Source organism: Anarrhichthys ocellatus, unplaced genomic scaffold (genome assembly GCF_004355925.1).
Source record: "Anarrhichthys ocellatus isolate YVR2014 unplaced genomic scaffold, GSC_Weel_1.0 scaffold10, whole genome shotgun sequence".
Taxonomy (NCBI): domain Eukaryota; kingdom Metazoa; phylum Chordata; class Actinopteri; order Perciformes; family Anarhichadidae; genus Anarrhichthys; species Anarrhichthys ocellatus.
Genome location: NW_022280040.1, coordinates 5,803,845 through 5,820,428, shown reverse-complemented (window position 1 = coordinate 5,820,428; position 16,584 = coordinate 5,803,845). Strand labels below are relative to the sequence as shown.

The 16,584-nt window shown below is 40.6% G+C and overlaps 2 protein-coding genes across 6 annotated transcripts in view; one reads left to right on the top strand and one right to left on the bottom strand.

Moving 5' to 3' along the window:
- Nucleotides 1-347: 347 nt before the first annotated feature.
- Nucleotides 348-4,105, bottom strand: LOC116385186 (uncharacterized). 2 transcript variants are annotated; one of them, XM_031850414.1, is made up of 8 exons: nucleotides 4,025-4,105; nucleotides 3,780-3,894; nucleotides 3,555-3,699; nucleotides 3,118-3,231; nucleotides 2,874-3,018; nucleotides 1,141-1,289; nucleotides 885-1,018; nucleotides 348-755 (listed from the first exon to the last, which is right to left on the bottom strand). In XM_031850414.1, the coding sequence occupies exons 2-8, from the start codon at nucleotides 3,883-3,885 to the stop codon at nucleotides 607-609; spliced, it is 942 nt and encodes a 313-aa protein (XP_031706274.1). In that variant the 5' UTR covers nucleotides 3,886-3,894; nucleotides 4,025-4,105; the 3' UTR covers nucleotides 348-606. The 2 variants fall into 2 exon arrangements, with proteins under 2 accessions (XP_031706274.1, XP_031706273.1); XM_031850413.1 differs by having other exon boundaries at nucleotides 4,029-4,072.
- Nucleotides 4,106-13,904: 9,799 nt separating this feature from the next.
- The window catches only part of dlgap1b (discs, large (Drosophila) homolog-associated protein 1b), an 83,957-nt gene continuing 81,277 nt past the window's right edge, over nucleotides 13,905-16,584 (top strand). For all 4 annotated transcript variants that reach the window (XM_031850445.1, XM_031850446.1, XM_031850444.1 and 1 more), the window contains exon 1: nucleotides 13,905-14,068. The gene's annotated coding sequence lies outside the window, so the exon portion shown is untranslated. The remainder of the gene's footprint in view (nucleotides 14,069-16,584) is intronic.

Here is a 16,584-nt window from a genome sequence, read left to right as displayed (position 1 = left end):
TTGTTTAATTGGTTCTGAAGAATCATTGTTGGTTTCAGCCTTGAATATGTTGTTTCTTTCTGGAGGGAGTTATTTCGCAGCCAAAGGTCCAATTATCTAAATGTGTACTTTTTTGATAATTTAGATTTTACATTTCTTTAATTCTTTACTATTGTCGGTGCTTTTGTAATTTTGTATTCCAGCATTGGTTTTTGTAGTCTTATAGCCTACGTGTTGGAATCTTTTGATGACATGTCTTGAGAAAGTAAACTTAGTGATAAGTGTGTGTGTGTGTGTGTGTGTGCAGGAATTAACTTTTTCTTTGCCATTATTTAGCTTTACAATTATTTTCTTTTGATATCCTTGTGCCTCAAAACATGTATTCTACTTCATGACTCTTTCTTAATATTCGCATCAACCCATCATTTGTTCAGTGTATGATTTAAAAAATCCTTAAAAAAACATTCTTGACTTCCATTTATCTTCCATTTCGTCGTTTATTTGTTAAAGAAGCTCTTTCTTTTATGGGATGTGCGTAATGTTCAAGTGTTTTGGTTTTCATATTTTTGCAATATTAACACAGGCCGTTTGTATTTATTGTTACATTAGTTCACTCTTAGCTCATATTCATAAAAAGAGTTTACTTTGTGTCAAGGCTATTTCCACTGGTGACATACTGGGTCTACTGTCACTGTAAAGCGGCCGTTTGTGACACTTCCATGTGACCAGGGCAATGCGTGCCACGAAGATGATGCAGGAAATAGCCAAGATAAAAGCTGAAGAGGGAAAAGGAGATTAAATATCTGTATGAATCAATAAACAGTGTACAGAGAATAGCAGAAAAAAAAGTATATTGGAAAATGTGTGTGGTGTTAATACCCCTCAGTTCCAATGTCAAACAATACCTGCAAAGATGTAAGTCGGACTTTCAGGAGAGCCAGAATTGCTCAGGGTGCCGGTCAACCACAGGATTACAACAGGGTAGATGGTCACAATGTAACGCACATGCTCGTCAAGGTAGAAGTTCTCTAACAGAAACCTGGGAACAAACGGAGACGCAGACAAAAGATTAAGGTCCCTTTGCTCAGTGTAGCGTCTCTCAGGGGAAGAAAGGAAACGGAGACGGCTAAATGACAGAACGCAGCAGGGAGTGAGACTCACCAGGCCAACAGCTCCATCAGAAGCAGCAGCAGCGACAGCATTGCACAGTCACATCTTAATATGTCTGTCTTATGCTGCAAGTATATCGTCAGGTTCAGCAGAGTGTAAAGAGTCCCCCATGTTGCATATACTGCGACTCCATTTTGCACCTGATTCAACACAGTAAAAGAAGACTTTATGAAGCATGTAAAGCTATGACCAGATTCCATGGCAGCAGGCAATATTCTAATCCTGAAGTATTTGGCAGATTTTCTTGCAGCTTTAAACCTTGTTTACTGTACTGGATGCTGGTCAGTCGTGGTGGCTTTTTCTACCTCTTCTTTAATGTTAAGTGCAAGGCAAGGAGGGACTGGAAACCAATCTCGAGGTTTCTGCTACAGCCTGACTTGGCTGCTTCTCACCTCCTAATCTCAGGCCACAGTCGCCTTGTGCACAGGCTTTGCACAGCCAGTCGGACCGGGCATTTTGGAGAGAATTCGCTCTTTAGATATGGGTGATGGAGCCGTGACTGACTTCTTTAACCTTTTATAGTGTGTCAGCAGTTTGTAGTGGGATTTAACAAATGGAATGCCAGCAACTGAGTGATAAGATAACTTTAAAGGTAAAGTTTGACATTAAAAAAATAAATAAAAAGCTTTTTTTGCAGAGAATTAGATGAGAGAATCGTTACCACTTTCATGTCTGTACAGTACCAAGCTACAGCCAGCTTGTATAAGCATAAAGAGTTTTTAAAATATCTTATTTAGTTTAAGAAGTAAGGGACTTTTCTCAAGGCCATAAATTAATACGTAATCCTTCGGTTGAACAAAAAAAATCTAAATCACCAAATTTAGAGATACAAGGTTTTCAGTGGACAGGGACAGCATATGGCTGGTAAAGTTTACAATTACAACTTTCTAAGAAGTTTTTTTTTTTTCTATTTATTTATTTTTCAGGGACAATGCACACTAATCAACAGTTACACTGTAACTGAGCCAGAGTTAGCCAGAGAGGCTAATTTCCATCTGCTGTCCCTGGCCAGATGTTTCAAGGCAGCCTAAAATAACAAAACCTCAAATTGAAACGGAGTTAAAATTCATAAATAAACAGACAGCAACGTATAGACAAAACCGAAACACAGCAAAAGAAAAGTGTACGACATTAAAGCAGAGCAGACACAACAGGTTTCAGCATGCGTCACGCAGAACAGACCCACCTACAGGACAAGCACATATAACACTGAAGCACTTAACATACACATCAAAAAAATGGAATATAGCAACACTGATCAAGACAAATGCACATATAGATGAAACAAGCAGGCAGGACAGACAGTACATCAATGCTTGCACACCTGATTGGCAACAAGCCATTTCTTTAAGTTATGCTTGAATGTTTGGTACGTGTTTTGTGTGCGTATGTGTGGTGGCACAGCATTCCACGAGTTGCTCTTAAGGTTACATCTCCAATTACAGTAAAGATTAAAATGTACCCGGATGCAGGCCACTACCAAAACATGTACTCTGTAGTTGTAACCTACAAAGAATGTCTTCTTAATCACTCCAAAGGGCACCTTTATTTGCCGGATGTGTGAATTTATAAGCTTTTATAAGCGTTGTAGTTACTGTGCCCATAAACCAAAGACTTCCTTCCTTTTAAACTTGTTATTCCCTTTGAAGCCAAGTTCGAGATGTAAAAAAAATCATTTATTTCAAAGTCCATACACAGAAAAAAGGCCTTTGATATAATTTTACCAATATTCTGATGAGCCAGAGGTCTACGTTGTGATATTTGTTCAACCAGGCTCCATAGACCTTCAGTCCACGACAGGAAAAATATAGGATCACGTAATCGCTGAGCATCATTAGTGTGGAGATTATCAGCGCCGGCAGCAACAACCTATACACAAAAAATAAAATACAAATAATAGAGCTGTTAATCATGTTTTTAGAAATAGAGGATCATATTTGGGTGGCCAACCTGAACTCGCACACTTACTCTCTGTCAAACAGAAACAACCATGTAATGTTCAAGCAAATATTGATGATGATAGAAACATGAAATCCATAGGGTAGCACTGCAGGCGTGGTGTACATCCAGTCGTAAGCACTCCTGCGGAGAGAAAGGATAATGTTGTCTTATTCGTGGGAGAAAACACACCACAGCAAACAAATTGTGCACCTGGGGAAATAATCAGACTCTTTCATATGAAGCCGGAGCAATCTGCAACGTTGAAGAGCAAACGACTGCACAGAGGAAGAGTAAATTAGCTCTGGACTAGCTGGAGTGATTTACTGCATGCAAATAAATCACAGGATCATCATACAACAGGATTAAAGTATTAAGAAACAGGCACAGTTATGCGGTATGATGCAGCTATTAAGCATTATTGTCTTTTTGTAAATTATGCATGAAAATATGACAAATGGTGTTACCTTCTACAGAGTCCCACTAAAAAGTATAGAAACATGGCAAGAATCCAGAGATATATGAAATCCCCGATAAATAGAGCCCACTGAGCAGGAGTGATGGGGGTTGTATACTTGAGTGTCACATCTTCTGTGCGCTGCTTGAAAACACCTGTAATGAGATGAGCGTAGTTTATTACTTATGCCTTTACAAAACCTTCAGCTGAATTGATTTATATGACAAATATTCACCTGATTTAGCACCAAATCCTGATAGAGAGTTGAGCGTGATTGAGACTAAAAAGGCGAACAATCCAACAAACATGAGCACAACGCGGGCTGGGCTGTGGCTCACCATGGTGATGGTCTGAGGGTAAAAGTCCACAAAGGATTTAACTGCCACTTTCGACCGAACCCCCCCCCCCCCCCCCAACAAAAGCACAGTATTAATATTCTCGATATATAAATATCTGAATCCACAACCCAAATCCACTTACGTACTGTCTTTATAGAACTTCCACAGCTATTGTAGTCCAGCATCCACAGGTGTTATGAAATAGGGAATGACAGTACATGCCATAATTGGCACGATATACTCTCTATCTATGTCATCACGTTTTATTGCCCTGCACTGATCATCCGTTATCTGTCCCTGTCATAAACAATCTGCTGTTTAGAGAAGGGTAAAGATTAAAGACCAAGACATCTATTGAAATGTGGGAGAGTTTTAGAACAAAACAAAAAGTTTTCTAAATCACCAGGATGGCCTTGATGGTCCAGCTAAGCCTGAAATATAGATGCACTTGGATGTAGCAATCTTTTGAGTGATGAATTAAAAGAATGATAAGGTGTTAGGATGGCAAGAGTTCATATTATCGACCAGGCTACAACTCCCTAAAAAAATCTTAAATCTCTCTTGCTGATTTAAGATGATCATTGTTTAACGAATACAGCATCAAATTAAATCAAGTATAATAAAGTTACGGCACTAGCAGACCTGGAAATCACTTAAATTATGGTATTGAAAGTATCTTGAAGCTCTTAATGGTCTATTATTTCTCTTATATGTTTGCATGAGAAGGCTGAGGTGAATGTGTTGGAGTGAAACCTTGTTGATTGTGTGTGTATCTAATAGATTTGCTGTTACATAAAGTCACTGCAGGTCTTGTGTGTGCAGCTTTCTTCCACACAGTGGCACCATTGCATGATAGTGTGGCAGTGGGGTCTTGTGACAGTGTTTGATATCAACTTAATTAACATTTAAATTAATTCAACTTTTACTTTTGGCTACTAAGTATATAAGAATAGTATAAAGACTTTTACTTGTATCTCTACACTGGTTTTGCAACTTTTACTCAAGTAAAGAGGACTTCACCGCCTCCTACTAGTATAACTTTGATGCACAATTTCATGCATTTAAACTAGATTGTAATCAGTTTGGTCAGTCAGTCTTTCCCACCTCCAGTAGGACATATAAACAGGTATTTTGTGTCCGTTTGTTGCAATTATATTATCCAATTATACTGCTTCTGAGGATTGGCTTAGTGGGCAGGCAAGCTGTGACACAGCAGCACAGCTGAAGCTCAACCTTTGTAAAGGGAGCACTCGACCCAGCAAACCTCTCCTGCTGGTTCCCTCAGCCGGCACCAGATGTTGCCTTGTGGTGTGGTGTATTTAACGCTCGGCAATAATTAATGCAGAGCTCCTTAGGAGGGCTTAGAGGTTTTATGGAGCCCTGCACACAAATGTGCAGTCACATACACAGGTATGCACTCACTTGCACACTCAAAAAGCACGAACACACACACATTGTACAGTAGAGTTGAGTCATAACTCCTGACACATAACAGCTCTGAATTGATGCTTTTGAACAGCAGTTATTCGTGAGCAGCAGGTCAACAAGCTCTTCCCAGTGTATGAGACTAAATTTACCAAAAGAACACTTCACACTGCTGTTGACTTTACAGAAACGCACAGAACAGAGTTTGGCTTCATTTCTGATCTGTTGTAATCCCACATTGTGTCTGGATGACTCTCTCAAGTTTACCGACTGCTGTGACCCGCACTGCTGGCAGAGGACAAGGCCCAATTTGTCGGCTGCTCATCATCTAATAACTGAAATCATATCCAATTACACGCCCGCCATCTTTGATCACTTACATTATGAGAGATATGTGCATGATGGGTATTATAAAGGATCACTGTCACTTTGGTAGCAAATTATGATTCACTTTATGACTCATGTAGGTCTCGGCGACAGTGAATTCTCAGAGGCTTTCTGCATCGCACGGCGATTACGTTCAAACTTTAAAATGTCGAAATATTGTCAAAATAAGAAAAGCAATTACTATGAACTGACAGGCATCCGGATAAACAGAAAACAGTTTGTGGCTTGAAATCTTGATCTGAAGAAGAAAGAAACGATAATTTGAAAAGTAGTATTTCAAATAGTTATGCATGACAGCGGCTTCCTTGGCATCGTTTCTGTGCAGACTAGATTGGACAATTGGGAGATTCCTGCATGAACCGTTTGTTAATTAGGGTGCCATGACTAACACGCTCTGTATATTTGGAGTGTTTATCTCCTCGCAGCCCGAGCTAAGTGACTTTCACACTGTATTTGTGGACGACATTTGTGGATCCCTCTAGAACCAGCTTTAATGTCACAATTAGACTGCCGTGACCAATAGTGCCAGCGAGATTACAAATGAGGATGGTGAAGGACGACAAAGGTGAGTGGATGAGGTGAGTTCGCCTCTGAATGACATCAAGACTTACTCCGAGTCCCAGAGCCATAATTTAGACAAGGAAAGTGTTATGTCTGAAGAGTACCAGATTTTCATTTCTCTGGATAAAAGACTTTTTAAGCTCGAAAAATGTTCGTGCTCAGGCATTAGTGAATAAAAATAGCAAGTAACAACACAACAACGGGGTTTGTTAAAAAAATAAGAATAAATCATCGCCTTTGACCAACAGCAGACACCATATTTTCAGCTTTGATAGAAGTTTCAACAGGGATGATATCCAATCTTACTCCTTTCTGTCCCCACCTCTTTGACTCGTCACAACAGATAAATCTCCACATATGAAACCACTTTGGTCTGTAAGCTGTCAAAATAACATTTTCATTCCTCCACACGACCCTGGTCACCACTGCTGTCTTCTGCTGTGCTGTGTTATCGCTGAACATCAAGTTTGGACACAACACAGGATTTTTTTTCTTCCTCTTAGAATTTAGGATGTGTACAGACTGCACAACCTCAATGCCACTACTTTTCTGTCACTCAAACCCCGGGCGCTGTTAGTGGAGTGTGAAGCCTGGAGGTGGGGGATCACAGGACCCTTCAGACAAGCCAGGTGATGTTGGACTAAATCTGATTTTGGGGGATTTGGAGGCCCAAAGTCAACTTGTCAACTAGACCTAGAATTGCACTCCTGCTAAAATGTGCTGCTGTAATAAAATAACAGATGCTCTTTGACATATGTGCTAATATGAGACATGAAAATACTCTTATTGCGGTTTTGGTTATGGTTCTTATGCAATCAGTGCCATATGTTAAATGAAGACTGGTTATTGATAACTGCTTTTAAATCATACAGTAGTTAGAGTTTAGGTACAGTGTGTGGAAATATAAGAAGCACTTTCCAGTAAAAGTATAAAATTAAAGGAAAAACACAGTAAATGCAGATTCTTCCATTTGGAGTATAAGGGATCAGTTAATAAATCGTTGTGTGTGAATTTGACACAGTGACTGATCTACATAGGGGAAATAGTAAAGACGTGTGCAATGCTAACGTTTACTTTTAGTTTTGCATTGGACACAAACAGTGGTCTCCTGGACCAAAGTCCTGTGTTTGTTTGATCCATCCACCTACCCTCACACACACGATATTCCTGTGTGGAATATCGTGTGTGTTGACAACGCTCTCCATCATCAAAACACCAAATTAGGGAATATCTTTCAGAGGAATGGTGTTCAACCCTCAATTTTCAGAGGCTTGAATCTCTGCCAAGGAGCATTGAAGCCGTTCTGGCACTTTATGTTGGCTTTTCCTTTAATTTGTCACCCTTCTGTTTGTGTGCAGTCACATGCACTTTTGTTCACACGCACAACGATATCCCAGCTGATTTTTAGAATTCCATTCCTGTCACCCAGTTCCACTCTTTGCTCTCACATGTTGTCAATCTGAAACTCACACGGCATCATCCATCATGTTCAGCTTGGTATGGGGAGCACAAACTGTATAAATGTCTGATGTCAAGAGAAATATACGACTAGGTGTGCCTTGCTGTAACTTGGCCCCTCTGATCTGTGAAATGATTAATTATACTATTACAGGAGGATGTATCTCATTAAGGTACACATGCTGTAACTGTGGTTACTGTTGGTGGTGGATATAGAGTAATGATCCCTCTCTGTCATCCCGGCCACAAAGCTTTCCTTCAGCAAACCAACATTCCACAGCACATGTCGGCCCGCAGCAGCATGTCGCTCATTCACTCAGCTTCCTTTCTCTCTCTCCATCCTCCATGATTTACTTTCATATCCCCCCACCCCCGCTCTTTCATCTCTGAATGCAATAGTGTCAGAGCCATAAACTCCCAGCAGCAGAATACATGGTGGTTTAGTGGCATTGTTGGAGTGTCTCAAATGTGGAATTGCTTGATTTCAGGTCAGGTTTTGCACGGTTTTGTTTCTTACAAAGACTTTTCTTTCCTGGAACTACCTTTAAGGAAATTCCATTCTTATATTGTAGCATTGATTTGTGTTATTTTGTAATGGAAAAAAGCCATGTTTAATTCTACGACAGTTGGTAATTCAACACATTTCCCAGTACAAACCCATTTTTTTTCCAGTAATGCATGTATTGTGTGGCTGCAGTGCATTGTGGTCTATTGAAGCCACTGTCAGCAAAGCCATGAACAGTTGCCCCTCTTACACAACGGTTTTCAGACACAATTCTTAAATGTATTCAGCTTATTTGAAAGTAATTGACATTGGTTCACAGCTAGCAAGGGTGTGACAGCGTTTTGTAACCCAACCACATCATTACCTTATTATAAACTTGAGAATGTGACGATAGATATTTACAGTCTATTTCACCTCAAATCAAAAACCACACAGTTTGAGAGCTGCGCTTCAGTTGGGTTCCAGTGAATTAAGGATCCAGAGAAAGAGACAGTCAGAGATGAAGAAAAGAGAGATGGGGGGGGGGGGGGAGGTCGAAGAGCAAGCAAAGCCTAGAGAAAGCAGTGCAGTGGAGCAAAGCTAATGCAGTCACTGTTTGGTTCCCTCAGCACCTTCTACCTGCCAGTGAACAGTTCAGGCAGAAATTGCTCCTGCCTGTCTCTACCATAAGGACATGGCAGCTACAGCGCAGAATGACATCACAGTGACAGAACGTACCAACACATTCCTATAGTGCCAATATAAACAACTCTCTCCCAGGGGGGAGGAGGTCTCTCACAGAAATCCAAGGCTCCGATGTTAGAAAAGCCTGCCGGAATGTATAAAGCATGCTTAGTCAAGGTTGCACATTGCTTATTAGTAAGACCGTCCCCACAACTGGAGGGTCAGCGCTTCAATTTGTGTAGCAGGTATGTGTTCAATTTTTTTTTAATTTTGCTCAATGCTTAACATTAGAAATGTACTGAATGACAGCATCATATAATGGCAGGAAAGGGATAGTTGTTTTTTTTTTGGTAAATATTCATTTTGCTTTCTTGTCGGGAGTTAAGAAGATAGATATCACTTTCATATATGTAAGCTAAATATGAAGCTAGCCCTAACAATAGATGATAAGGACAAGAAGTGATGGGTGAGCAGTATATTCATTTGAGTCATTGCAGCTATCCGTTGCACAACACGTATTTACAGCACGGTTTATTTTTTCCACTTCTTTGTCACGTTATGTTTTTTTCTAATTGATTTGGCATCATGTAGCACTGGCTGCCTCATTAAGCCAAAGTGTGAATTTACAGCCTCTAACATTACAGCTGGGTCACGATTCTGACTTTTACCTTAATCCCCAAATCTTGTTCCAACTTGCTGATCCACTGCACTTGACAGACGGCCGCTTTAACATTCTCACTTGTGCCGTTCAATATTTAATACTTCACTGTGAATTTATTTTGTAAAGTTTATGGAAGTGTGAAAAGCACAAGTCCCACAGAAGGATGGAGGAGGGCAGGCGCATGAATGTGGGAAATAGAAAGTGTTCTGTTCGGGGAGATGAAGGCATAGATTTTCCAAAAAAAGACAACCAATGGGGGGAACAGAGCTGTTTCTGCACAGTCCACAGGGCTCACATTAAAATACAGGCTTTAACATTGTACTAAATGGAAAGCTAATGGAAAGAGGACCTTGTAGACTCACAAATGAGCTGAAACAGCTTTTATCAATTGTAAATGTGTTTTACTGATGTGTGATGAGTAATTCCTGAGACTTCAGCACTCATCAGTGATTCAGATATAAAAGGACTACGTTTATCTGAATGAACTCAACCCATAGGAGACTGTGATATCACCAGCTCATCCTTTTGTAAAGCGTCCCTTTCTCGACCAGTTCACTCTCTCACACACACACACACACACTTAACAGATCATTGTCTCCGCATAGAAACACACAAAGACATTCCTCAGTGAGGGCAATATGCTGTTGTGATAACAGTCTGTCTAAGGCGTTTTTTTTTTTTTTGTTTTTTTGAGGCCTCATAGAAAATCTCGTGTATTCCACCCCCTGCGTCTGAATTATTCAGCTTCAATGCCATTTCTATTCTTAGTACTTCTAGCAGTGTTTGGATGGCTGCAGAAGAACCCTAAGTTGAACAACATAAGTAGCGTACTGTATGCGTTGCATAATGCCTACAGAATATAAGCAAATCTTACAGTGCCGTTCTCAGCTCTTTCATTACATTTTACATTACATTACAGTCATTTAGCAGACGCTTTTGAAGAGCTGAGAAGGTTCAGATATCTGCATGAGCACAAGTAATGAGTTCTGATATTCTTGGGGGCAAAGATGTGCAACATTAATTGGGGAATTATAAAATGCTTGTTTGATGTTCCTTAACTTAAGACCTTCATGTTCACACCGTCTGCTCTTTGCTTTAAAATGTGCATACATACTGCAAGGTTGAAATGATGATGTTTGCACGTCACTTTTTAGGCTAGAAATTAATTTGCTTCAAGACAAAGAGGCCTGAATTAAATCAAGTCTAAGCGATAGAGTCTTCAACGGAACATCAAAGGTTTTGCAGACGTCCCTCTGGGCCGTTTCATGAGCATTGATCCAAAATGCCTCGTGGGAGTGTGCTTACGGTCTCCCATCCAGTGAGACTGTTTTGATCCAGCCGGGCATGGTTGCTGAGATCTGCTAATCTCTCAAGTCTGTAATTGTTCTGAGAGAAGCAGCAGAGGAAGGGTGAGTGGCAGTTAAGGAAGACATGGGAAGGTAAGCTAGGTGACATCTGCTGCATGCGATCAAAATGCTGCCACGAATAAATGTTTGTCTTTGAGATGTTATGCAATTCAGATTCCTTTCACCATTCACTCAACATTCTACCTGCAACATTCATCTCCACAAGTAAAAAAAAGTGTTCTTAGCGTTATTTGATGTTTCGGTTAAACACACCCATTAGGCTTTTCACTGTTACGAGGCTGTCATTGCCATCGCAGCATCAGCAGGATTTATGATGATGTAGAATAATTGATGATTTACATTAATGTGGCTCGTGCTATATCTTACAGCTTCCTACATTTGTTTAATCAAATCAATTGCATTGTAATTATAAACCGCAACATTGCTGTGTTGACAGAGTCAATGCATGTAAAGCACACTGAAGATGTGTTCGTGCTGACATTGACTTGTAGAAATACGTCTATGTGACAAGCAAGACATATATTATAATAGCCTCTTCTTGGAGTTCTTTGAAATAGTTTAACAGTTTTAGGTTCTGACAAAACTGTCAAAGTATGATTTAAGGGTAATTGTGACAACAAAGTAATTCAACAGTTACTTTACACTCTGTCATCTTTTGTATGTTTGCAACTACCTCATTTGGTATGAATTATTGATAAATAGCTGGCTGTTGCATGCTGAGCCAGAGAGAGGTGTAAATTATGGACTGGATTCAGTCACAGACAGGATCCTCAACTTGTCTGACAAAACCCATTCAGTACCAGCCACTCACATTTCATCTGAAATGTAAAATGTGTTCAAACACTGCTGTTGCTATGAATTTTAAATATATAGTGTATCCTCTTTTTTTCAGTTACATGTTCAAACTAAAATGAACAAATTCAATATTAAATCTTGTTCAATTGCATTGTTGACACGTCTCAGGGATCACAGGATTTAGTTTATTACCAATGTGGCATATTTGTGTTTCTCAGCCTCGAGACAAATTTTGAGAGAGCCAAGCTATTTCACACCCTTTGATGTGTAGGCCAGCATCATGGATGTACTGTACTTGCAAGATGCTGTGACGCAAATAAGATCACACATGCCTCCTGAGGGACTCACTGCACCAGCGCAAGTTCCCTTAAAGACAACCACACACAGAAAAAAATCTTGAATTTGAACATAACTAACCTGTACACACACAAACACCCTTCCTGCTTAAGCCTATGGAGAGCGAGGCTGTTGTTCTTTAAGGACAGCTCTCCAAATACTTACTGCAGTCAGTTCAGTTTTCCCCAAGACGAATCAGTCGCCACACAGGGATCAGTTGGAAATAAACCATTACATTGACAATTAAAGTCAAAGTGGGAATGAAAGGGAGAAAATGGTCAAAATGATCACAGTATGTTATGGAATTATACAGATCCAGGTCACCTCAGTTAATGCTGCCCCACTGGCAACACAGTTAATCAATCTTATTTGCATAAGGTGCAAGTGTGGCCACTCATTACCTCTGCTTATTTTTTCTCTCGCTCTCCGTCTCTCTCTGTGTTGTCACAGGGGGGAGTATTGATTTCACTGACACTTCCAGGGAATGCTTTTATTGACCCTCTGCCAACAATAAATTGTTGATTGCTGGTTGATGAAAAGGCTGCAGGCTTCAATAAATCCCCTGATAATGTCTCAATGCATACATTTTCTTATGCAGTATCACATAACTGATTGGTTTAAAGCATGATCACCCAAAAGTCCATGCTAACACACACCCGAAGCCTACAGTAAGTTTAGTCTTTGCTGCTGTTGCCAGGGTTATCCCATTGAAGTAGGCTATGCAACTTTGTTATTAGATCCAGGCTGCCTGGCAGGCACAGAGCTCTCTCCCAGCAGAGCAGCTTCCAGTCATTCATCAGTATCACTGCTAGAGAGACACAGAGAGTGATGGGAGAAGTGTGTGTGATGTGTGCACTGTGCAGCGCCACTGTCTCTGTCATTCTTTGTGTGTGTGTGCGTGTGTGTGTGTGTGTGTGTGTGTGTGCGTGAGAGATTTGGGGTACAGAAACTGCATCTCTTACTCCCTAACACAAATGTCAAGATGTCCCATTATATGTAATATTTGCAGCCCGTTGCAAGACATGATAATTAAATTTGAACATTCTGTCCTGACCTGAAGTTAAATGAACATTACAAAAGTACTAACACTTATTAGGGGGTTGGCTGTTGGGAAAAGAAGACATCAGCAAATGGTTTTGTCTGTCTTTTGAATTGTAGATATTCAAATTGCTATTTTATGAATCATTTTAGGTCTTCTCTTCCACGTTGGCTAAACAATTGTGAATAATCCCCCATTACTGTGTGAAGAATATATATATATATACTCCTACATCAATTATTTAACTTGCATTTTGTAAAGTCTTCAATATTTCATTGAATGTTGACGATTGTTTAGTTATATATATATATATATATATAGCTCAAAGGTCAAAAGGATGAAGAGTGTCGGAAATCTCTGATAAATGCAAGTAAACGGTTAAATATGGCGTGGTATACATATATAATATTTTCGTGTGATTGATACACAAGTACAATATTGTATCATTGATTTTGGGACTGAATTATGAAACGTAGGATTAGCCATTAGCCTCAACCTATAGCCTACATCAGTTAATTAGTGATAAATAAAATGCCCCTGGCAGGTCCTCACTTTACACGATACAACCCCCCCCCTCTTACGATGTGGCAACAACACAAATCGGCTAATTGAAGGGCTAATGTGGATACTTATTATTAGCCTACGAAGAGGCTACTATTGATTTTAAGTTTTAGCTTTAAACTACCTCTTAATTGTTCTGTGTGTCGAATTTGAACGAGTGGACCGCCGAAGAATCCAAATAGGAGACTCCATGTCGGACTTTTCCTCTCTCCATTCCTGTGAAGCGCTGTTTCATACGTTCATCGCTCCCTCTGCAGCCCACAGACGGAGCGATACAGGAAGACACCACAGTGCATGGGACCTTACCATCCAAGTGACGTCCTATATGATAAATCCCGACTTGTTACATTATCAAGGCAAAGAAGCAATTTCAACGAAATTCAGAGGATTACTCCTGAGGCGGTTGTCGGAGGAGCTGTGTTGACAAGGTAGGGAGCAAATGCGCAAATTGTTTGTCTCGTTTCATTCATTCTGCGGTGAGAATTTATTTGCGCTTGTCATGACTTACAATAGACGCATCTCTTTTATAAAAACATGTTTCGGAAGCCACTTTTTTGTCTCTTCTCGCGCGTGCAGTTCTGAACGTCATGCTTTTAGTTTCCATGTAAGATTGTGCGTGGTGGACTGCATTGATTGTGTTTTTTCACAACTTTCTTGTAAACCCGGACACTGAAAGAAATTAGGTAATTCCTTTTGACAAAGTTGTTGGACTGCATCCCCCTCTGTGGCACCTTGACAGCCGTCCTTACCACTTGCTGTAAGTGATAATGAGGCAAGGGAACAATATCCACCCATTATCCACCCAAGCGCCTTGACGGAACAGCCGCGTCCGCAATTGCGTCTTTTTGCGTTTCATTATAAGGATTAAATGCAGAATATTTGTCCTTTTGCAAGGGTTAACAGCTTGGAAGCTGAGCAGATCGCCACCACTTGTAGGAATAGGATACAGTAATGTTCAGCGGAACATGTGCCATCAAATCACACTGTGCCCAAGGCTGTGAGGTGTTCATCTGACCACATCTTCCTCTCATATACTCTGAAGCCTTGCAGGCTGTAGACACGCCAGCGATGGCTTCTGGGACACCCTGCCTTCTTTCCATGTCAATCTGCTCGATGTGTTCATTCAGGCTCTTTGTCCGCTTGGAAATGGGTTTGGTGTTGCATGGGGTCTGCACAGACAGCATTGCTGCAGACTAAATGTGTGATTCCAGGCACTAAAACACTGCCACAAGTGCAGTAGTAGCTTTTGAAATGTAGTCAGCATAAACCGATATTACATCTGTAAATTACTCTCTAGACTAACTCCAGCTGTGCTATGAATGGACCGCTTGTCTGATGCAAATGCACAAGTTAGTCTTCCACAATATAGCTGTGTTAATGGCTCCTGATGTCAGTTATATGCCATTAGGATAGACTGCAATTATTGTTGTGTGTATGTGTAGAGGGGCACTGAGCCAATTGGGAAAAAAAAAAAAAAAAAGCAATTCTTATTCTGACTCCAGCAGAGGTATAGAGTCAGATTCAAGGAGGATCGGAAGGGATCAAGGCTAAGAGGTCAAGTATAAAGAAGCTATTAGCACCTACCAAAATTAATTAAGTGCCTGAATAATACAGGAACAGGAATATTGACTGAAAGCTGCAGGCCACATAGATCCTCTAGATTTGATTTAATGTGCTACAGGATAACAGGCATATTTAATGACCCCCCCCCCCCCATCTTCTTTTTCTTGCCTATACTTCAGGTGATAGGCATTGCAAGGCAGATATTTTTCCAAGCGCATTCTTTTATCGCAAAGAAACAGCGAAGAGTCCTGTAATCTGTTGATGTTCCCCTCTGTGTCATTCCCTTAAACCGTTAATGTGCACACTTTCCTTGTTAAACACAAGGCCCCAGCATCTGCCCCCCCCTCTCCCATCCCCCCATTAGAGACCCTCTGCATTTTGCTCGTATGACTGACTGCAAGGGCTTCATACGAGTGTGGAAACGGAGTGTTGGAGTGATCATTGCTCGACAGATAATTACGCACTCTGTGCTGAACTCTCAACCTTGTGCCTGTGCTTCATTAGCTTCCTTTTTGTCTCGGTGCAGCTATCAGCTGTAGTGGCTTCCCCCTGTGTCATTTTCATATATCTCAGTCACCTGATACAAGTGAGCATAATTTACAGATTTGAAGGTATTTTGTGACTTCCTGTTATTATTCCCATGTCAATTAGAGCAGGGCTTATCCTGCTCCGGTCTGTGTTGTGCTGTTGGTGAAGCTGCGCTATGGTTTAGTTAAAACACGATGAGATTTGCTCTGCTACAAAATACCTGTAAACACTGCTTCAGCCGCTTGCTTTCCACTTGCCGCCTGTGGAATATTAAGGATGCTTTCGAAGGGAGATAAGGGCTGTTGAATATTTAAAAAATCTCTGTATATTTTTCACACTTCTAGCATACCCAGCAAGCCTCGCTTTCCATGTAATTATGCAGATAATGCTTTCCGGATGTTAATGTGTCATCCCAGACCATCCGAATAGCCTTGTTTGTGTGTTTGTTGCTCTGTTTCGAGTCTTAGAAGTCATGGAACCCTGAAATTAAAATAAAATTAGAAAAGGACCATCAGATTTGAGCAGACCAAAGGGCAGAAGGAGGCTAAGAGTGGCACAAATATTGCTTTCTAACACCCCAAGGCTTTACGATAAAGTAAGGGATGATGACAGCAAAGAAGATTGTGCAACGCATAGTGATGACATAGCTGTTACTCATGACTTGTCCCCCTCAGGTTTTTATTAGGGAAGGCCAGAAGTCACAATGGTGTTGGAATGATGGTTGTGGATGACAGCGATGATGAGTCGGCTATAGCAGTATTCTCTGATGCGCTGTAGTTCCAGGCTGTGTTCTTTTCTTTGTTGAATTTTAATTACACTGCACTGTTCTACTGAGCAGAGCCGTCAGGTCCCA

Coding starts and splice junctions, on each gene's coding strand:
- LOC116385186 (XM_031850413.1), bottom strand. CDS start 4,067: ATGCTGGACTACAATAGCTGTGGAAGTTCTATAAAGACA. Junction 1,290..2,873: donor TCTGGCTCATCAGAATATTG/GTAAAATTATAT, acceptor GTGTTGAATCAG/GTGCAAAATGGAGTCGCAGT. Junction 756..884: donor TCCGACTTACATCTTTGCAG/GTATTGTTTGAC, acceptor TTCCCTCTTCAG/CTTTTATCTTGGCTATTTCC.